The sequence below is a fragment of the Opisthocomus hoazin genome, chromosome 9, assembly GCF_030867145.1.
Source record: "Opisthocomus hoazin isolate bOpiHoa1 chromosome 9, bOpiHoa1.hap1, whole genome shotgun sequence".
NCBI lineage: Eukaryota > Metazoa > Chordata > Aves > Opisthocomiformes > Opisthocomidae > Opisthocomus > Opisthocomus hoazin.
The window spans coordinates 24,845,582-24,868,426 of NC_134422.1; the positions used below are offsets into that span (position 1 = coordinate 24,845,582).

Sequence of the window (22,845 nt, forward strand, 5' to 3'; positions counted from 1 at the left end):
ATTCTGCCTTAATCGCATTTCATATATCCCATTTACTCTCTTCCCTTCCCACATGAAATTCCTCACAGAAAAAATACACTTAAGGAATGCTTGATGGAACTCCCTTGCATTTTATTATGAACCATTATTAAAACACTTTCAAGGACTGTGAACACACAGACTAACACAAAGAGCAGACTCAACTTCTTTTATCTGTCTTTTCTCTTGGTTCCTCTCTCCTTTTCCTTTCTCTTTCTGCTCAAGTTTCTGTTAGGTTACTCCACAAGCAGTAACATTGGCTAATATTAAATACAAGGAGGATGAGAACTTCTTTATTTCTGAGATTTATAATTGGTATAAGATCATGTAGCTACACGGCCCTTTTTCCAAGAGTTAGGTTCTGAGATCCGAGTTCAGCTGTATTACTATGCACAACACATGCCTTTTGTTACTGATGTCTATACCTACTGTCCTCATAAGTAACCAGGTGTGATGGAGACAAACCAAGACTTTTTGTGGTCACTGGAAATAGAAAATTTAAGAATCAAGATTACCCAGCAGAGCAAATGGTGTAAGCAGCACACTCAGCGGTTTGGTGCTGTTGCCTACAAGCCAACGAGGAGCAGGATTATCTAGGTCTGGGTAGCTTTACCTTGGTAAGTCCGCAATATAGAAGTCGTTTCCAAACCAAAAATAACTAGAAAAACATCCCAGCTTATTATTTTAAATTTACATTTTAGATTCCAAAGGGGAAGCAAGTTTACTGACATAAAATACACAAATATCAATAACTACATAAGCATTATAATCAGTAGGCTTTTGAAACAAGCCCAATTCAGCAGCTCCTCTAGGCATTTTTCACTTAACATTGCATTCTTCTCACAAGCTGAAATAGGCATACAATAAAAAAAAAAAGTGTTTTACTTACATATTTATGCTTCAGTATCTTAATGAATCAGAGCCTTGGATCACACAATTACAGCAAAATAGTAATTCCCAAGCTACCTGTGCAACAGTTCCCTCCCAAATTACCTCTACTGCTCACTACCCCTCATAACCAGCCTGGGTACAACCCCGCAATGATGACATTAAACGGTCTCTGGTACAGCAAAATGTCTTGAATCTCCATCATTTCTTATTCTTTCTTTTAGGTAGCTACGACCTAAAATTTGGAATGCACTGCATCAAATTCACCAAAAATAAACAGGCATGTTTATTTTTCCCCACATTAAGAAATACCTGTTTTAAGAAAATTGCCTTTCTCTCTGTTCACAGATACAAAACACACTGCGAATTTTATCATTAACAGTTGTACATTCTGAAACATAATGCAAATAAGTAGTACTGGAAATCCACATACGTTCTTAAGCACAGCCTCCATTTTGATATTTACATGCTTGTTTCACTTCTGCTTACATGAGTTTTGTACATCATAGTCACACTGATATTAAATCAGTAGGAAACAAATTTATCAAAACAGCAGATCAATAACAGCACCTCAGGGGTCTGAAAATTTGCAGGGGAAAAAAATTGTATCAACAGAAATATTAGGATTTTCCATGAAAACTTCATCTATTCAAGACTGAGAAGAATGGGGTATGCTAATGACACTGCTGTCTTAGAACAGTGGTAGTTGATAGTCAGATTTCCCCCTCCACAATTTAGTACGCAGATCTTCTGCACAGCAAGACTTATAAGCACTGATAAACCATGTCTTAGAAGTGCTGTTAGCTAAGTTCAGTGAACCACTTGGGAGATACAGGAGTTTATACTGAAAGAAGTGAGGTGGGACTATGTTCTACCACCACAGTAGTTTCTAATGGAACAATAGTTTCAAATAAAATCTACCATCACTATGTTTAACTCCCTGCATTTTATAAGCTTCCACAGCAAGACAATAATGTTACTATTATCACCATTCAAACCAACCACACGCAATAATAAAAAACAATTTTGTGCAAAAAGAGTAAAATAAATACCTGCAGGACTGCCAGCATTTTCTCCTTGATGCAGCTGAATGCCAGCAGAATCTATAGAGTTTACTGTAACTGTCTGTAGATTTGGCAACTGAGCAGTGCTTAGACTAACTGGAGTTGACGTCAACGCCCCACCTGCTGCAACTTGACCAAGAGTGAGAGTCTGCACAGGGGTTAGAGTTATTTGTTGACCAGGTGCATTCTGAATTTGCAAGTTCTGCAAATTCTGAACTCCTTGCACTTGAAATGTCTGCCAGGTTATCTGCCCAGAAGGCGTCACTGTTTGTGCCTGAATTAAAAAAGTTCCAGGATTCAGCTGCAGTTGAAGATTTTGAAGAGCCTGTTGAGATATACTTTGACTCGCTTGCACACCGTGGATTGTCTGTTGCGCAATACCTTGTACAATCTGGGCTTGACTGGTTGGCTGTTGAGACTCTTGAAGCTGTATGTGTTGTACAATTGGCTGTGCTGTGGAGACCTGAATATTCTGAGCCTGTGTGTCATCAGAGACTGATGTCTGGATGTAATTTCCCTGAAGATCAGAACTGTGAACTTGACCACTAGTTGTGGTCAAGTTGTTTGCATTTTGTTCCAATATACTTGAACTGTCTATGGTAACAGGCAATTGTGATGAAGATGATGTTGGCACAAATAAGTCATTATCAGTGGCGGTTTCTGTAATTTCAGGAGAAACTTGCTCACCAGTCCTTTCAGAAGTATCTGAACTATCCATGGCCTGTCCTGTATTTATCAAGTGCCCATCTGCATTAATGCCTGCTGTCATGGTTTGAGAACCACTGCCAAGTCCCAGAGAATCTAGATCAACACTGTTGATGGGTACAAAAGTAATATTTCCTGGCAGTCCAAGAGGGACGTTAGCAACTACTTGTGCTTGGCCAGGAAAAGACGAACCACCGATTGCAACTCCCTGAACCTGGACTTGACCGGACGGCGATAAGATATTCTGAATATTAGCTGAAGGTGTTCCAGAGGCGATGATGGTTTGATTAGAGCCAGGAATTATCTGAATTTGACCAGTTTCTTGGTTTATACTGCTATTGTCAGAAGAGGCTGCAAAGCCAAGTTGAACCTGCTGACCATCCGCTGTCTGGATCTGGGGTATTACTTGGTATTGTACGTTAGACACTGTACCATTCGACGAATCTGATCCTGGTGCAACAGAAAAGATTTGTTGATTTTGCAAACTCTGAATAGGAAGGACATACTGCCCACTTGAAGTTACTGTGGTAGCACCTGGAATCTGTACTATATTACCAGCTTCATCCTTTATAGTGGCAGGAGCTGCAGACAAGACCTCCCATCTATTTGGAGTTCCTGTTAATTGCACAGAAGCCAAATCCCCTGTCTGAATAAAAAGAAAAAAAGGCAAAATTAAAACCAGAGACATACAGAGTATATGCTAGAACAGTCATGCAATTCAACACTAGAGATTTACACACAACTGGAAACATGCAGTGCAATCCATATGAACAACAGCAACTGGATTAGAACTACGAAATACAAATTTTGTAAATGAACTAACACCTAAGTCATGGTAACGAACCTGTGGTTCGTGAGCTGCATGTGGCTCACGAGCAGGTCAAATGCAGCTCCTGTGCTGTGGCAGGGTTATTTGGGGTAGGGGGGCTGCTGGGTAATCCAAATCCCTGGCGCCAGGAGGAAAAGAGCTGGCAGGGGCTGCTGAAGCTGTGATCGCCACATTACCCAGGGACTCACCTACTCTCTTTACCTAGCCCGGCACCTATTGCACAGAAGTGGAGGAATCGCTGAGGAGCCAGTGTTGCCCGTTATCTCCTGGAGCTCCACTGCCTTTTGACACAGTGTTATATATGGTTTAGAAGTGCATGTTGTGACTCTCAGCAGTACGGAGAGTGTTAAGAGGTGACTTAGTCACACAGTTGGAAAGACTGGATAGCCTCAGTTTAAGTTACGCACAATACAAAGTCCTAGTATTTATAAGCTTGTATGAGTTACTGTTTCACTAGGGAAGAAGGTCTGTCAACTAAAGGACTTTTACACTGAAATCACAGTCGGATTAGTCATATGTATCTGTTGGGGGGGGGGAAATAAATCTATCTTCATTAAGCTGGAACAACAGAAAAGGTCAATGTTTCAGAACAGACCCCTGGATGGTTAAATATTAAAGAACCTAAGGACTGATGTAGTATGCTTTTGTTCCTTATTCAGTAAAGAAAAGGTAAATTGCACTTACCTTTCTTTACCAAAGCAAGCTTTTTCAGAACAGAGTATTAAGAATTAGATTTAACATCCTGCAATGCTTAGCACAGATTTTTGTAGTCAACCAAGTTGGTATTGTAAATAAGCGTCAATCTAAAAAACATGTAGTTAAGTTTCTCCTTGTCTCTTTTACTGCACTACAGTAAACCAATGGAATAACTTTATATTTAGCAACAAGTAACTTGTCTTACAACTCATTCAGCTCTGTGAAACAAATTTTGTCTATTTGGCAAAGTCCACAAGACATAGAAAGAAAAGCTCTAGTTTGTCCTTCTGCACTGATCCTGTTCTCACTCCGAGTAGGGAAGTTACCAGAGCACATCGCAGCCTACTCCTGATGCTGCACTCTGACTTCCTTCAGAATAAAATCTGGACATGCAAAATACTGCACACAGCTTATTCTTCTCTAACATGGTATTGAGCCTGAATGAATCCTGCAGCATGCATCCAAGTGAATTTAGTCTACCGTGTAGGCTGGGACTTTGCTAGTTTCACTTTCTCATTCTATTCTGAGCTGCGACACTAAAACGTTTACACGTACAAGAAAAATACTTAAGTCTGAGTACCAACTAAAAAAAATATAGGTTTTTTGCCACTGTGCTTGTCAAGCTTCATTTCCAATAAGGAAACACACATCCTCATTCTAAATACCTCTCAAAAACTGTACAAATAATAATTGCAAATAAAAAAAAGAATGCCCTCTTTTTTGCCCTCAAAAATATAGATAATCTTTCAGGTAGTTTATTAGTAAATAGATACAGCATCACCAGAACAAAACTAATTTTATGACCTTAATGCTTCAAGGATCAGAAAGAGAAAAAGGAGTAATGGTAATTCTGTTTCATTATTTTCTTTTCCTCTTATATTGATTAGCCTTTCATTTAAAGAACATATTTAAAACCTTTAGTCTTTCAAGCTTATAATTTATGAGATTAGAAAAATTATGCAGTATCCCGTATCACGCCATCTTATCTAGAAAAAGGCAAAAAAAATCCATTTTCCTCTGCTACCACATTAGCTTTATACTCTTGTGTTTAATATTGTTTACACAGAGGTACTGGTTGCAGAAATGCTGCTCAGAAAGTTCATAACTATTCAACTCACTTGTATATAAATAATTATTAACTGAAGGTTTTATAAAGTATCAAAAGACCCATAAAAGTCATAGGTAAACATCAGTCAGAAAATACCAAAAGCAAAAATATGACTGCTATATGTTTAATGTGTCATTATAAAATATATATATATAAATATATATATAAAATAGATGTATAATATGATGTGCTGATAGTATCGCTTAGAACAGGAAAGAAAGAAAAAGTAATGGGAACCATTACAAGTCTGATACAATTTCTCAACGATTTAAGACTACATACAAGCAAATGTTGAATGTTTAGGCTATAACTGGACTCACCTAATATACCATAGTATGTCTATGTCTACTCATACATAATACATATAAGTATCCGCCACACAAATAGTTCAAAGGGAACCTGTCTTCATGATATGGAAATGACCTACGTTCTTCTTCCCCTCCCCAAACACATGTTCATTTCCCTGCCGTCACTTTGCCCTTTTCATGTTGGGCACACACCTCTCTTCGCCTTTTCATGACCTAGTGATATCTTCCCTCAAATCCTACTGTGTACGGGTTTTAGCTCAACAGAACCACTCTTTTAGTAGATGTACTTGTCAGTCCATGGAGAAGTTCAGGCTAGCCATGCACGTGGATATGAAGCTATTGCTACACATAGTACATCAAGTGCCAGTTACTCACAGATTGCTCTTGCAGCTGCCTGTATCAGACACTACCAGACAAATCATGAGGAGAGAGGGGGCAAGAAGAGGGTGAGGCTTTCAAAACACTATTTGGCAGCTATCAAAATTACCAGTACTACAGCATGAAAAAGCCCTGTATGGCAAAGAGTATTTGAGGATGATCTCTAACCTCCACTGGTCATCAATCTGCCATGACAAACTTGACTGTCATACCCTTTCTCAAAGTCTGCTGAGCTAGTAGGACATTTCTTGGATACCTTTTCCTACTAAAAAGAGTAGTAACCTTTCACTGCATCCTCAAGCAACTAAGCATTGTTGTCGTAACCCAAAGTTCCACCACTGATGTATGAGCCACAACATCACCAGTCCACTCACTGATCTTTACAGCGCTGTCCTAATAGGCCAGAGAAAAATACTTAGAGGACAGAGATAAAGCACCAACTCTTTTCCTTGTCAATTGGTACTGAGACAGCAGTTATCTGGAAGCTGCTCCTTTAGAGAAGGATGAGCGCTTGCAATCCAAAGGCTCTGTGACAAGAGGAAGGGACAAAGATCTAAGGAAAGTTCAGCACTAGCACTGCTCAGCCAAGGAGGAGAGAACAGGAAGCAACGGGGAGCTCACTGGAAGCCTCATCAGGAAACAAGAGAGAGAGAGACAGGAACAGAGCAAAAAGAGGAGCTGGCACAGAACACAGGAAGAATTAAAATCAAATGATGCATCCACCTGAAAAAAGGTGAAGTACCACCAAAGAGTGGAAGCAACAACCGCTGTTCAGCCTGTCTTTTGATTCTTTAACAAGCCTTGTAATTTCCAGCAGGTAAAACAGAGAGATCTCTCCGAGCCAAAATCCTCATCCCTGAAGAATGAGGGGTCATGATAAATCAAAATCTAGTAATTGTCTTGTTCAATTTGTTTCAAGCAAATTAAAACAACATTAAGTCAAATGTGGAATGAGACAAGAGAAACACATACAGAGATAAAATACTTCTAAAAGTGATCTAAACCATGCTGATGGATGGGACTTGGGCCGAAAACAATAAAATGTCCTTCACCAAAGTAAAACTGGAAAGGGCAGAAGCATCCTTGTAAGAACTCATATATGTTGTAGGCATCTGCATTTCAACATGTCAAATGTGATCAACTGGACACATGCCATTAGCCTTCAGTATCTGATTGCTAAAGAACTACCAAACGTTTATCTGTGCCAGTCTATTGTGGACTGCTTTTTGCTGCACTTTTCAGAAAGTCACTTTTACCCCATTTAGTCCTGGAGCAAAAGCATCAGCAAAATGAGCAGAGGTGGACAGATAATGAGTCACGAGCTCCTAAACATCTAAAAATCACATACCTAATGAACAAGATTGGCCACTGCCTCATCCAAATTGTTGTTTTATGGAACAGTTAGCGCTCTAACGCATGAGTTTAATACCAAGTGTTTACCAAGCTACAGTAAACTACCTGTGCATTCTTAGGTCATTACAAATACAAGATAGAATGCACTTGCTTCAACTCTTTCATTAAGGTATGAGCTAACACATTCTATCTTGTATTTGCCATAGGTTAAAAACATGTTCAACATCAGTCACTGTGGTTCAGCTGACACAAAGCTGCCTGTTAAGGCAAATTAATTCTGTGGCATGCTTCAGACCTCTGCCAATGAAGCCACTCAGTTCAGAGAAATACATTTGCCCAAATCAAAAGTTTAGAGAATCAAAGAATGTTTCAGGGAAAAAGTATTATCTGGGGCTGCCTAAAATGTTAAAGACAATACCAATCCGGTGAAACGTATTTAACATTTAATTGTGTCTCATTTAAGGAACATCTACATCTTTTTGCTTGAGATGGACAACTGGACGCAAAACTTTAATAGCTTGTTTTTAATCAGCAGAAGTTCAGAATACAACGTCCTTGACATTAGTAGAAACAAGAAAGATGCAGTATTAAGGCATGAGATAAGGCAACAAGGAGGCATTTTTAACCAGATTGTATGTGACTTCAATTGTTTATTAATTATTAACTTATATACGTGTACTAATCTCTACATAACGGCATGCCAAACTAGAATCTTGCACAGAAGTTTGCGTGAAATGGTTCATTTTCCTTGTGCCTACAACTCAGGTTCTGAAGGCTTTACAAAATCATCAAGAAGGGCAAGAAAGAGGACCCGGGGCCTCAGCTTCATCTTTCGGAACGCAATAGAGCAAATAACCTTGAAAACAACCTTGGGTGAAAAAAAATTAAAATAACCTTCAAATAACCTTGAAGGAAAAAAAAAAGGTGGTGATCAGAAGTAGTCAGAAAGGGGAACTGATGCTTGATTAACTAACCTGACAACCTTCTATGAGACAACTGACTTGGTAGATGGGGTTAGGCAGGGGATATTATTTATTACTACCTCAGTCAGGCTTTTGACTCTGTCCCCTATAACGTAAGAAAAAACTTTTTTGGTTTTTTTTTTTACTATAGGGGTGATCAAACACTGGAACAGGCTGCCCAGTGGAGTCTCCATTCTTAGAGATATTCAAAGTCAACTGGACACAGTCCTGAGCACTCTGCTCTTGCTGACCCTGCTTTGAGCAAGGGGGTTGAACCACACACTCTCCAGAGATCCTTACCTGTCTAATCTGTTCTGTGAAACCTATCACTTCTTACTAGTGTTTAAATATCAGAGAGAGAATTTTTTGGTTTATGCAGTCTTTAAATATGGAAATGTTTTAAAACATATTTTCTTACTTTTTCTAAAACTGTAAAGAGAAATAAAACGGATTTTTGTAAGAACATCCCTAAAACACCTGTAAAAACCACTTCTACACTTGATTCTGATCCAGCACTAGGAAGATATAATTGGAATATAAAAATCAAAGAACATTTTAAAAGATGAGTTTCTGGACAGCTGCAGAGGAAACATACTGTCAGGCACTACACTGTACCTCAAACTTCCCTGTTTCGCAAAAGTATAAAACAGAGAGAGGCAAGACAATCCCAGGCAGACTTTTCCACGGTGGCTGAACACATTCTGGTGCATCTGTTCATGTCCAGAAACTTAGCATCAGGAAGCTATATCATCACCCACAAAGGAGAAAATGGACACATGGCATTCATCCATATTTTTGCCTAGTGGAAAACATGAGATGTAAAATGCCTTCATACTTTGCTTTCCTATCAGCATTATTACTACTTTCACCTAAACTAAGGTTATGCTAGTTGCATCTCAGATGGTTACAGTAATGTTCTGAGGCATAAACAAACCGGAATTCCTTATTTTCATTATGTTCTGTGAAGCATTGATACTCAATTCTAAAGCTCAAGATATGCCAAAGCAGTCTTGTAACGTTCCAACCTTTATTTGTAAGATACAAAGAAATGCCTTGTCTACAGCAGAGAACCGATACTCATCTTCCCCATATTGCTAATTATTTACTTCTCCAAATGTTTTCCATATATTGTTGGTAAGCAATAACACAAGTAAATCGTTCCCCCCTGCTTTTTTTTTTCTTTTTTGAAAGACTAAAGAATCGGTGTGGCCTGCAGCGCACTAGATGCAACTACATACCGCAAGTGGGGCAGTCATCTCTGACAGCTCCCATTCTTTGGCAGCTCTCAGAGCCAACAGCTTTCTCAGCCAGCCTGCCACTTTTCTCCATTCACCCGCCTCCCAGTCCTCCCATCCCGCAGTCCCATCAGTCTTGCACTGCATCCTCACCTACCTCGGCCATGCCCAGCATAACCACAAAAATGGCCCTTGGGAGCACAACAGGTCAAGAGAGTGTCTTTAGCTTTACGTTGCAATGAAGTAAGACAACATAAACAACTGGTTATCATCCCAACTTTGTACCTTCTTAAACAATCATGTGATCATGCGACAACCATACAACTGGCCATCAAGACTTTGCTGGACCTAAATTTTAGAATCTGTTTCCTCTTTTGTTTTCTCCCCTATGCATAGCTCTGCCACCTTCTGCTTTGCTTCTCCTTTTCACCTAGTGCTAAAGTCTTTGCAGATGTCTAAAATGGAATAAAACTAGAGTATTTATAACTAAATGAAAAAGAATCCTAAATATGAAAGCTTAAAGTAGAATTATTCGTTGACAATAAACAGTGAGAAAGCAAGACCCAAACTAAAACTTCTCAAGACTTAAAATTCCCAAGAGAGGGAAAGACTTCCAGAGAGGTCAAAACATATGAGCTGTCATTCTAGGTCAGGCAGCAGCTCTAACTATCCCAGCGAGGCTTTCGTACATACCAGAAGGCAGCAATATTCGAGGGGAAGTTACCATATGGTAAGCATTTGAACCAACCACGGATGCAGCAGTATGGCAACCAGGGAGAAGATTCTCAGGTAAGCAAGCCACAAGCTCAAGGCCATCTACATTAAAACCAAACAAGAGCAGCAAAACACAAAGCAGTGGTGTTGGATGGTTGCAGGCAGAATAAACCATGGTGTCAAAGCCTAAGCTGACAGACTGCAATCTCCGTCAGCGCACAAAGATGAGATCAACAGTAGTGCCTGCTTGTATTCTACTATCCAAAAGTAATATAGCTCTAACTTGAATCCTGGGCCAAGCCAAAAACCTTGTGGATTAGAGACAGCCTGCCCACTTCACTGACAGAAGGGAGAAGAGGGTTGGGTTTAGTTCTGTCAACTGTCTTCTTCACTCGCTTTCCATACCAAGCAGTTGCCACGTTCGTTAGTCTTTTTATTTCCACACTAATCCTTTCAGTTGCGTGAAAGTGGCATCCACTCCAACAGCAGGCTTGGATTCAGATACCAACAAAGAATCACAGAAAAATTTCAGCTGGAAAGGACCTCTGAAGGTCATCTGGTCCAATCGCTATGCTCAAAGCAAGGCCAACTAGATCACAGCAAACACAATCACATTTGCTACAGCTCTTCCCAAAATCCCAGACATGCAATATTCCCTGCATTCCTATGGGAGCTCTGTTGTTGCTGTTACTTTTAAATCATACTCCTGGTCTCTTGGGGAGCAGCTGCAGCATACCATTTCAGCCAGGAAAGTAGCGTGCAGTAACTGGCTAGCCTAGCATACTGGCTCCAGTCCCACCAGTTCCTACCACGCAAATGTCAGTAGAGCGTTAAGAGAATAAACCCAAAACTACAAGCTCTTCAAAAGACCTAGTTTAACTTCTACTATCCATTTACATGACTTGAGAGTTCTATCAAATGTTCAGCAGTCAGAACTGGAGCCCGGGTACAGAAGATAATGGGAACGACTGCCTCTCCATCGCTACGTTGGGGACCATCACTCACACACAGGTATCAAACTGATTCATCGATACTCCTGGGAGAGGGATGAGCATCACAAACCCCGGGAAGACAGTATGTCTGTGTCCATGCATATAGATTTCATTTTCCATACAAGTTATGAGTTACCTACAATTTAAGTCTTTTTAGCTCCTCCCTCCTTTTCCTACCCCCCAATAAGATACACTCAGGGGATCAGCAAAAAAAAAAAAAAAAAAAAAAAAAAAAAAAAATCTTTATTGCAGTAAATCCCTTAAGGCATACTGTTCTTCACAAGGAATACATTTCATGGACTTCAGTCCCTTCCCTCCCTTTATTACAGAATCACAGAATCACAGAATAGTAGGGGCTGGAAGGGACCACTGTGGGTCATCTAGTCCAACCCTCCTGCTGAAGCAGGGTCACCTACAGGAGGCTGCACAGGACCTTGTCCAGGCGGGTCTTGAATATCTCCAGAGAAGGAGACTCCACAACCTCCCTGGGCAGCCTGTTCCAGTGCTCCGTCACCCTCAGAGGGAAGAAATTCTTCCTCATGTTCAGACAGAACTTCCTGTGCCTCAGTTTGTGCCCATTGCCCCTTGTCCTGCCACTTGGCACCACTGAAAAGAGCTTGGCCCCATCCTCCTGACACCCACCCTTCAGATATTTATAAGCATTTATTAGGTCCCCTCGCAGCCTTCTCTTCTTCAGGCTGAACAAGCCCAGCTCCCTCAGCCTCTCCTCGTAGGGGAGATGTTCCAGTCCCCTCACCATCCTTGTAGCCCTCCGCTGGACTCTATCCAGTAGCTCTTCATCTTTCTTGAACTGGGGAGCCCAGAACTGGACACAGTACTCCAGATGGGGCCTCACTAGGGCAGTGTAGAGGGGAAGAAGAACCTCCCTCGTCCTGCTGGCCACACTCTTCTTGATGTACCCCAGGATTCCATTTGCTTTCTTGGCAGCCAGGGCACACTGCTGGCTCATGGTTAACCTGTCGTCCACCAGGACACCCAGGTCCCTCTCCGCAGAGCTGCACTCCAGTAGGTCCACCCCAAGCCTGTACTGGTGCATGGGGTTGTTCCTCCCCAGGTGCAGGACCCTGCATTTGCCTTTGTTGAACCTCATCAGGTTCCTCTCTGCCCAGCTTTCCAGCCTGTCCAGGTCACGCTGAATGGCAGCACAGCCTTCCGGTGTGTCTACCACACCTCCCAGTCTGGTGTCATCAGCAAACTTGCTGAGGGTACATTCTAACTCTTCATCCAGGTCATTGATGAAGAAGTTAAACAAGACTGGGCCCAGTACTGACCCCTGGGGGACACCACCATCATCTTAATTAACTCCAGTGTCTAGTTCAGCTACTGTAGGTATCTTCTCCAATTCATATTTAGTTTCCACCCAAAATATTCTGAATCATTCAAGAGCTATGTTGTGGGAGTATAAAAATTACCAGAATGGTATAACCTAACTCATAGCAGATAGGTAGGAGGGGCCTATCTGCATCTATGAAAAGTAGTGAGTGAGTTTATATTCATATTTAGTTTTAACTAAGATTTTGGCTTCTCTTGAATTGCTTCCGCCTTGCCCTGAAAAGCCCCTTCTATAGAAACGTAACAACAGATTAATTTAACAGGAATAAAGAAGTACTATTTCAAAACCACTTCACCCATTTTGAACTATCAGGAACCATTTGTCCTGTACCAGCACTCTCGTACCCCGTCAGACCTAGCACTGCTCACGCTAAGCGATCAACCCATTCTCCAGATGCACAATTCCAGCTTTAACATGAGAACAGCCTTAAGACAGATGCAGGAAAGCAAGCTACCATTTAAGCATAATTCATTTTTCAATGTGTATGTTTATGCAAGAGACAGATCTAACATTCCACTTTTCAGCATTGTATGCATCTGGTATTATGAAACAAATTTTGGAGGTATCAGGCACTTAATATCTAGAAAGATTTTCAAAAGCGTACCGCTGAAGAAAACAAACAGCAGAAAGGACACTTGAAAGGGGGTCAGAATCTTAATATATTTACGAGCTCTGTCATTAGTCTGCAGCGTGCTGCATGACCTCAGACAACTATTTTGCTGCAGCTTCCCTTTATGTAAAGTAAGCTGAAATGCACAGTTGATGAAAAGTATTTTAAAGCTTAGCACTTGAGTATTTAGTAAACTTAACATTATCATTAACATTTTGACATCTGTTAAAAGCTCACTAAAGCCACTTCATCCACCAGTACAACCCTCTGCAGGATTTTTTCCTATTTGCAGAATCCTAAAAACATACAAGGCTGTTGTACGGCAAGTTTAAAAATCAAGGCTTGTTTTAAAAGCAAGAAAAGGAGCTTTTTTTCCCCTTGTTTTAAAATCCTTTTTGTAAAAAAAAAAAACCACAAAAACAACACAACAAATATTCAGAGGTACTGTACATGATTTCCCAATGACTAAGGCCAAAAAACACCTCATCGTGCCATTGTAAAAGCTATTATGGAACTCCCTTTTAATATACCGATATTTTTAGGTATCAGTTATTTAGAAATGCCCCATCTCTTTTAACTTTATAAGCATACGTCAACACGAGAGTTTAGCTAGGCCAATTATGGAACATACGAGTTTCCATTACATTAGGCTTTTGTTACGGAGACGGTTAAACGAGCTTCGACAAGAATACGTTCCTAGCCTGCAAGCTCCATCTGATCGCACAAGGTCCCAAGGTCATCGCGGCTCCCTTCAGAGCCGCCGGCGCCCGAGAGATAAGGGCAAAAATTCGGTTTGCAGCGCGAGGAACCGCACGATAACCGCGCCTAGGAGCGGCAGCGTCGCGACAGGAAGCAGCCTTCCACCGCCGCGTCCGCGTCTAAACAGCCATTTTACTGCTAGCTACATCCTTCCCCGCAGCCGGCCTTCATTTTGTGCGCCCGCCCGGCGCGCCGCTCCGGGCCGGCAGCCGGGCCCAGGGCACCGGGGGCGCGCCCAGGTGGAGGGGAGCCGCCTCCAGCCCCGCCGGGCCGGCCGCTCCGGTGCCAGGGCCGGGGGAGTGAAGGTTTCCCGCCTCCCCCCGGTTTTGAAAGTAAACGAAGGCGCCGCTCCCAGTGGCGGGGGAGGGGGCGGCCGGGCTCCCTCCTCCTCCTCCTCCCGGGAGCCCGGCTCCTCCTGGAGAGGCAGGGGAGCCCGGGGACCCCTCTCCTGGCAGGTCGGCCCTGCTATCGTCCCTCCCCCCGGGCGGGCAGTGCCGTGTGTCCCGTCCCTCCCCCCGGGCGGGCGGGCTGGCTGGCTGTGCTGTCTCTCCCCCCGGCAGGCCGTGCGAGAGCGGCGGGGCGGGCACTCACCGCTCCGGCAGAGTGAGAGGCAGCGGCGGCGGCGGCGGCCTCATCCTCCTCCGGCGACGGCGGGCCGATCTTGCTGCAGGTGGCCGCCAGCAGAGCGAGCGGTGACGGCTGAGCGTCCTACCCACAGTGGGCGGGTTCAGGGAGAGAGAGTGGGTGGCGGTTAGTGCGGGACGGCGACCGGGCTCCTCGCAGGCGCGCACACAGGAAGCGGCGGCGGCGGCACCGGCTCCCGCACCCGCTCACAACGTGTCACCCGGGGGGGTGGGGGGAAGGGGCCCGGCCGGGCCTGCGCCTACCTGGGGGGCGGCCGCCGCGGCGGAGGCCGAGGCGGCGCCGTTGCCGTGCTGGAGATACTCGTTGTGGCTGCTGCTGTCCACGTCTAAGGCAGCCATTTCCTCTTGTTTCACGGGCTTCTCGGGAGCTGCGGGCGCAGCGGGGAGGGGGAGGGGAGAGTCACTGACGGGAGCGATCACCCCCCTCCCTCCCTCCCTCCCTCCCTCCCTCCCTCTCCCTCCCTCCCCCCCCCTAACCCCAGCGCTCCCCCCGCCCTCCCGCACGGAGCCCTCCTCCTCCTCCTCCTCCTCCTCCCCGTGCTGCTGCCCCTGCCCCTCTTCTCCCTCCTCCCCCTGCTCCTCCTGCTGCTGCTCTCAGTGCCGCTCTCGCCTCGCTCGCACACGGACGTTCCGGGGCCGGAGCGGGGAAGCGCAGGGCCGGAGCAGGAGCAGGGAGCCCCGCGGGGCGGCTCGGTCGGTGCGTACGTACCGGTCATGGTGTGAGTGCGAGCGGCCGGCTGGCTGGCTGGCTGGGCGGGAGGCAGGCAGGCAGGCAGGCTGGCTGGCTCGCACACAGGCCCTGCTGGCGGGGGCTAGGCGGCTGCCGCCGGGGACATGCTTATTGTGCTCACGGGCTGAAGCGGCGGCGGCGGCCCGAGCCTACTCCGGGGTTTTTTTTCCTATTTTGATTGACGGTGCGGGAAAGCCGAAAGGTGGGGCTTGCAGCGGGAGAGGGGGCCCGGCCGACACCGCCGCCCGCCCGCCCGCCTGCCAGCCCGGAACTCCCGCCTACACGCGCGCGCGCGCGCTCATTGGCTGCGCCTCGCCGCCGCCGCCGCTCGCACTGGCCGCTCGGCCTGCCAGTCATCCGCCATAGGCGGAGGGGGGGGCGCCCCATGCCGAGGCGGCTTCCTGTTTGCCAGGGCTTGTGCGAGGAACAATGAGCGGGACCCGCCGAGAGCCCCGCGGCCTGCTCCGGCCCGGGCCCGCGCTGCCCCTGCGCCGCGGGGAGCTGGCCCCGCCGCCGCGCCGGGGCAACGCGTCCCCGCGGGCCAGGCCCTCCCGCGCCGCAGGGGTCAGCGCAGAGGCACAGCTGCGCGGCGGCGGCGCCACCCCCCCCGGTTCTCCCCTCCCCCCCGTCGCGCAGGCGGCGCGTTGCGTGTGTGCTCGGGAGGCGCCGGGCTGGAGCCGCGCTCGTTTGAAATCTCCCCGCCGGGGCAGGGGTGTCGGTCCCGGCGGCCCACAGCCGCGGCTCCGGGGCGGCGGCGGCGGCCCAGCAGCGCCCACCCCGCAGCCGCCGCTGTCCCGCCGGCGCTAAGGTGTCGGCGCGCCGTCTCCCGGGGGAGCCGGCCCGCCCGGGCAGGCCCTGCCTGGCGGCGGCCCTGAGCCCGCGGGGCAGGCCGCCCCTCCCGCGGGACGGGGGGGCCCCGGGCTCGGCAGCCGCCCCTCTATGGCCGCCGGGCGGGCCGTTGCATAAGCTCGCTGGCCGTGGCGGGCTCCCGCCTGGCTGACCCGGGCGGGCCAAAGCTAAAAAGCTTCTTCGCCCCCCCCCGTGAAATCGAGCCCGTAGAGGGTGAGGCGGCGCGGAAGGTTTTAAGGCGCCACGTCCTTCCGACGGGAGGGAGCGACGGGCGCTGCCCGGAGCTGGGGAGCCAGGCCTGCGCGCGAGCCGAGTGTTCGTGCCAGCGGATTTCGTTTTAGTCACATTAAGGGGAATTAATACGATCTCGGCGTCGGTTCGCTGCTCTGTCCCCCGTGTTATGCAACACAGAGGAAACCGAGAGTGCTCGATTGCGAAGCGAAGGCAGGAAATGTGTTTAAAGCCTTATATAAGTATATGATGATGGAGAAGTTACGATTAGTGGGGCCTGTTTCCCTGCTGCACCGCGTAGCGTGTGAAGGGTTCCTGTGAAGGGGGACAGCTCGGCCTTTCCTCACGTCCGAGTGCACAGGCAGGGTGGTAGGACGCTGCGTAGGCCGAGGCGATGGCTTTGACCCTTAGCTTGTAAACTCCCCTGATCAGCGAATTTTTGTTAGTTACCTTTCGTCTGGTGTTCCAGGGAGTCTGTGAATGAGGCTGAAAAGTATCGAAGAGCTCAAACCTACTTTCCTGTTACAGTATTTAATGTAATTATCACTGAGAATTACCTAGCAGATACAGTGAGCGTAGTTGCCTATGTCCGTAGTTTTGCTGGGTATCTGAAGCCACAGGCCAGCCAGATAAGCCCGTGGAGAAGTTTGTAACTAGGAAACCCAGAAACGCAGTCAGGATTTTCAACAGTCTCTCTGAGCAAAGAATAAACAGTGCTTTTTAATCAGTCCAGCACTATGACCTTGCAGTAACTGCCTAGGCTTAGCCTAGGAGCTATTACAGAACAGGAAAAAAACGCACTGAGAAAATGTGAATTTAATATCAGGAAGTTATGATGGAGGCAGACTGCAGTATCTTCCCTGTCAGTGGAAGACTGCTGTTACTGTGTGATTGTGTAGTCTTATTTTAAGCCTGTTTACTTTTGCCAGTATGTTGAGAGTGCCTTCAGGTGACTTTTAATAGTAAGTTGTAAATTAATCCCAAAGCTGTTTGTCACAATTCATTTTTTCCAGGGTAGTAAAAAAAACAAACTGCACTTCTGTTTTTAAAATGTCGGTATTTGTTTACATAGTCTCTTGTGAGTCTACTTTAGAATCAGTTGTTGACAAGTTAAATAACTTATCGATAGAAGTGAGGAAGCTTTTTTTGCAATTCATTATTTTTATTGTAAGAACAGAACAATCTCAGAAGCAAAAGTTGTAACTAGGAACAGAAGTCGCATTTCTTTTTAAAAAAATAATATAATAGTGTCAGAAACAATTTTTAGCCAGTTAAAGCTAGAAACCGAGTCAGTATATACACATAAACAAATTTTGGAAGCAAAATGAAAATGTAAGATTATGTGATCCACAAGACTACTGTACTATCTAAAAAAACCTCTTCTACAGATGGTATAAAATCTGCAATTTGTTGTGCAATATCAGAAGTTGTTGGTGAAATGGATGATAGCCTGTCATGCTAGAACCAGAACTATGTCAGATGACTTTGGGCTTCCAATAATCTAGAAAGTGGTTAAAGATTGATCTGCAAGAGAAATAATTCCTGTTCATGTGCGAGGAAGGTGGGAAAGTTATTAAAAAGCTGGCCCTTGCTAATTAGCAGGATACTGCCAAACATTATCAATGGCATTTTGCTTTAGGAAGATTATGTTGTCTAGGACTTAAACAAAAGATGAATGTTGGTCTTTTTTCTACAGTTGGAGGTACGTTGAGAGGTCTATGACTTCAGTGAGATGTTGTCGATAAGAGTAGTTTACCTGTATGGATCTGACTGCAGGCTTGGACATAACTGCAAGGCTTTAGGACAGAGTGATTTGAAATACCAATAATGAGATTGTGTTTATATATTAAGGAGTTTTTCAGTGCAATAAAACTTGGATGTAAATAGGCTTCACAACACTAGCTGAGGACCAACTTTTCTAGTCAAGTACCTAAAATTAGGGGATTGCCATGACGGTATTATTACATTCAGATAAAAAAAGAAGCAAAATGTAATAGAGTATTGATAGACTATTAGAAAATAAGATAAATTGCAACAAAGTTGAAAAAAGGTATGCTATTATGAAAAAGTAGTGTAAAGAAAAGACTTGGTCAGAGTTGTTACATAGAAACTGAATGGTAATAAAAATAAAATATTTTTGTTTACCACTTCCCAGTAAAGATTAAGAACATGCGAGAAGCAAAAAAAAAATCAAGAAAAAAAGGAAATGAGAAAAGACATTATTTGTAGCTTTTTGCTTATCAATATCCTAGCATCAAGACGTTCACTAGAAAAATGCTGAATGTATCGGGGAGGTCATTGTATCCGTACCGGGTGGAAGTTCTGTGAGGTGGTGGTCTTTCTGCTGAGTTAGCACTGTGTCGATATCCCCACAGAGATTGAGCTCCATGCCCAATTAGAGGAGCCATTGTTTCCTCTTTCTTGAGATTACCCACCAGATGTACTGTATCAGTATGCGATCTGAATAAACTAACCGTGACTGGTTTATTGTTGAAGAGCCTTGCCTCTTTAAGCCCTTGCCTCCTGCTTCTAGGCTGCTTGTGGTTAAACTGCCGGTCCTGGGACGAATTCTCAATCCGTTTGCTGAAAATGGTGCTTTGTAATTTGAGCTAGGTAGCTACAGAGAAAGCAACAGTGGTCTATACACTATGAGAATACCTCCACCAGATACCAAAATGCAGCTATTTCAGAACTGAGGTGCAGCCTTTGTGGTAAGTAGCAGTGGAGTTCAGGAGAGGAAGTGATGCCTACCAGCTTCTGATGAAACTTCAGGGAAGGTTTTGAAAGATCAAATAAGATGCAAATTGAAAAGAACACTAAAACTTAACACCTACCCTGTATTTCAGTTGTACGCTCGGTGCTGCATTTGGCCACTGTAACTTGCAGGTGTAAGTCTTGGAGCTCAGTCTCTGGGGATACCGGTTCAGTACAAATGGAGAAGGAAGTGCACCACCGAACACAGCTTCCATCCAGTACAGTGCCTGCTGTACTTGCAAATGTCTTTTCTGTCTGTATACTCCTTTGAAACTTCTGAGTTATGCCATATTCTTTCTGTCTTTAGTAGTCCCTTCTGTTGGTCATCCTGCATTTAAGGGAACCTGTTATTTAAGGGTCATTGGTACGTGGTCCACTTCAGTTTTCACATCCGTGTTACTCCATTCCTCTGTAAAGTGGTGGTTTTGTCATGCTGAAGCCTAGAATGCGACTGGACAAGACGAACAGGAACGCGTTCTGCTGTGGGGTGTTCTGTGCTACTGGGAAAACTACTGGGAAAACTCAGACTCGGGTTGCTTTAGTTTGAAAGGCTGGGTTTAGAATTGCATAGAAGACTCAGCAGGGATTCGATTCAACAAGCTACCTTAAAGAGCAGCCTTTACTGAAGGGACAACAAGCAGAATGATGTGTAAATCTCATGCCTGAAAAAGTAACTAGGACACAAAAAAACACCAGTTCAGAGGAGGTATGCTTTTGAATTTGAGGTACCTTCTTTTACTTTAGTCATCTGTTTAAAATTTCAGTAGAATCTGGAGGGCCATATGTTTTAGTTTCGAAGTGGCAAACATTTACTCGGTACTGCAAAAAACAGATAATTACAAGGTTCTGAATCAGACCTATTAAACTTACTAGAATTTGACTTAATTCTGAATTCCGGCCTTCCTTTCCAGTTTGTTTAAGTCCTAGCAAACAGGAAAAACACTCTAGCTACTAGTTGTAGACATCACACTCTTAATTTCGGCATCACATAGGGGGCTATTTGCTTCAGAGTATTGGGAGATCTTTACATACGGCCGCAGGAAGAATGGACAGGTTGCCTTGCAAGATTTCTTGAGTCAGCACATAGTAGTCGGCAGATTGTTGCATGACTTGAGTCCATCCCCTTAGAAATCAACAGAGAAATGGTTCCTCGCCTGGCATAAAATGAACAAGGAAGAAGCAGTGGTCAGAGATAGGTGTTGGCTGGGATCGTGTCATCATCCCCCAGAAAGCACCTGCCTATCCTGAGATGAGAGGCTACGAGAGCAGAAATTTTGCAAGGCGGGAGCAGGCTTGAGCAGTAGGTGTGGTTTGACCAGAAGAAGCTGGGCCATCCTGGTAGCTCATTGACCTCGTCACAATTTAATCAACTCGCACAACTGCCAGAAAACAAACCCTGCAGAAGTACGCTCCCCACATTGCTAGCTAAATTCAGTCAGACTAGACAGTGGGGGACAGGGCTCCATGGGTGGGAGTAGACGAGGAGAGGTAGGACTCTTTCAGCAGCAGCAAGTAGATTGATTGAGGGTGTCAAGCTTGCTAGACTGCACGGGAGCTTGCTTTTGGCTATGCTTGTCTAAAGCGCCTGTCAGTAGCCCGGGATTTCTGGCCTGTTGGAGGAGCACAAACAGTACTCCAGAGCATGTGAAATATCAAGGCATTTGTATAGTCCGCTGCACAAGCGTGATGGTATCCAAGTGTAACCATATAAAAGACAAATAATATTTATTAAAAGTGAAATTGGATTTTAGAAGAGCAATTTTTTCAGTTTTAAATGGGAAAGCAATTCTAAAAATACTAATTTCTGCCTGAAACAACTCCATTAAAGAGAGGTCAAAGAAATCTGTGGTACCTGGATCCAGCTGGTAGCAGGGGAGACATTTTATTCCACTGATCTGCTCACATCCAGTGGAAGATGTTGATGGGATAAAGAAAGGCCTAGCAAACTAATGGACTTCACAGCAGGAACACGCCAGCTCCAGACACTTGCTGCACTTGACTACTGGAGGTCTGAGGCGCAACTAGCCACAGTAAGAGGAGGAACCTGGAAATATGTAGCGTAACTACCCAGTCTGCGCACAGCTCTAAGGGCTGTGACTCTTCACCAACACAGATGACAGACCTTCAAGAAATGGGGCCAACAGAAAGTCTGTCCAAGCTCTACACATGCCAATGTGTGAGGACAGTCCTCTGGGACATTGTTTCTAGCCTAGTCATTGTATTTATGAATTTTTTTTAAGCAATTAGGGCAAAATAAGTCATGTTCCCTTTTAGTCAGAAATTCTTCCTCATTTGTTACAGCTGCAGCTCTCCCTGGGTGATACATTTTTGTATATTTTGCAAATTGTCAAATTCCATGGGGACATCTAATATTTGACTGGTAAACAGGCTCTGTCCTTAATAACATGTTCAAGAAAACTAATTCTGCTGTTCTTTCTTTTTCATGTTAAACTATGTGACTAAGACAGGTGAAGAATTTCAATATACTTGCACGAGGCGGTTTTATCCCATTACATGTATTGTCTTGTTTGTAGTTGTGTATACGAATAAAGAATATATTAGTTATTTCTTCTATAAAGTTTGGGTGGTTTTTATTAAGTTGGCAGCTCATTCCATCTAAGTAAGAATTTTTTTCATTAACAAAATTTATTTCTTACAAAGAGGAAACAAATTCATCTAAGCTCTCTCCCATTTGGGAGAGGTGGCAGCAAAAAGCAGATAGGTGCATAGCTGAAAACTTGCCCTTCCCCAGGTAAATCGCTGTAGACAGCTCTTTCATTTCACCTTGCTTCAATGAGAAACGCATAGCCCTTTGTGCAAGCTTTCTAAAACTAACTGCCTTTGGGCGCCATCATTATCCTGTCTGTGTATGCTTCAAGGTCATCACAACAGATACAATTTAATTGTAGAAATAATTGGGGAGAAAAATCATAGATCCTTTAGGTAAGGTTAGAAAAATTGTTCAGAGGAAAAAGTCCATAACCATGACTTGCAGAATCAGTAATACAGCATCTCAGGATCCTTCTCCATAGCCCATCACAAAATTGTAATGGAAATAAATAGGTACAGAGGTAAATTCACCTGAAAGAAAAGAAAATGTATCTGGTTATGTACTGCTTGTCTAGTGTTATTCTGTCTTTCTCCCAGTTTGGCATTTTACTTTTAATAGTACTGATAGAAGTGGGCTATTGTGGAAATGAAAGAGACTGACAAATTATATACATGCACATATGTTTACTGAAAAAATGAAAACTTAACAGCAGGAGTTACGTACTCTGAAAGGAAATATTTTTAGAGGGATGAAGTGACATTTTTTTAAGAATCCGAGTGAATTCCAGCTCCCAGAGCAAGGTCAAGCCGGGCTCCGTGGCTTCCTCTAGGAGAAGGAAGCCTGGGGCTACAGTGCAGACCTCATCCCATGCTGTCTCTGGCACCTCGGCTGTTGGTGACCAGCCCCAGTTCCAGCAGCCTAGGGGCCAGAGGGTTAGGGTGGACTGAACAGCAAGGGATCAAAGGAATGGCCACTGTTCTATGTAAAGTTGATTCATAAACGTGGATGACAGCTCTAAACTCTTACATATCTTTAGGTGAGGAAGGGTTTTTTGTTTCTTAAAAAAAAAAACCACCAAACCACAATTCTTGTCAGGATCTTTGAAAGAGGAGT

At 44.6% G+C, this 22,845-nt stretch overlaps 1 protein-coding gene across 2 annotated transcripts in view; it reads right to left on the bottom strand.

Annotated features, from left to right (window-relative positions):
• Positions 1 to 15,616, bottom strand: part of SP3 (Sp3 transcription factor) — a 37,373-nt gene extending 21,757 nt beyond the window's left edge. The window contains exons 1-5 of one of the 2 annotated variants that reach the window (XM_075430503.1): positions 15,327 to 15,616; positions 14,861 to 14,985; positions 14,565 to 14,681; positions 3,231 to 3,321; positions 1,959 to 3,125 (exon numbers count right to left, since the gene is read on the bottom strand). In XM_075430503.1, coding sequence (XP_075286618.1) covers positions 1,959 to 3,125; positions 3,231 to 3,321; positions 14,565 to 14,681; positions 14,861 to 14,985; positions 15,327 to 15,333 — 1,507 coding nt within the window. In that variant the 5' untranslated portion in view covers positions 15,334 to 15,616. Of the gene's footprint in view, positions 1 to 1,958; positions 3,322 to 14,564; positions 14,682 to 14,860; positions 14,986 to 15,326 lie in introns of both variants that reach the window. The other variant, XM_075430501.1, reaches the window with a different exon arrangement.
• Between the last annotated feature and the right edge of the window lie 7,229 nt (positions 15,617 to 22,845).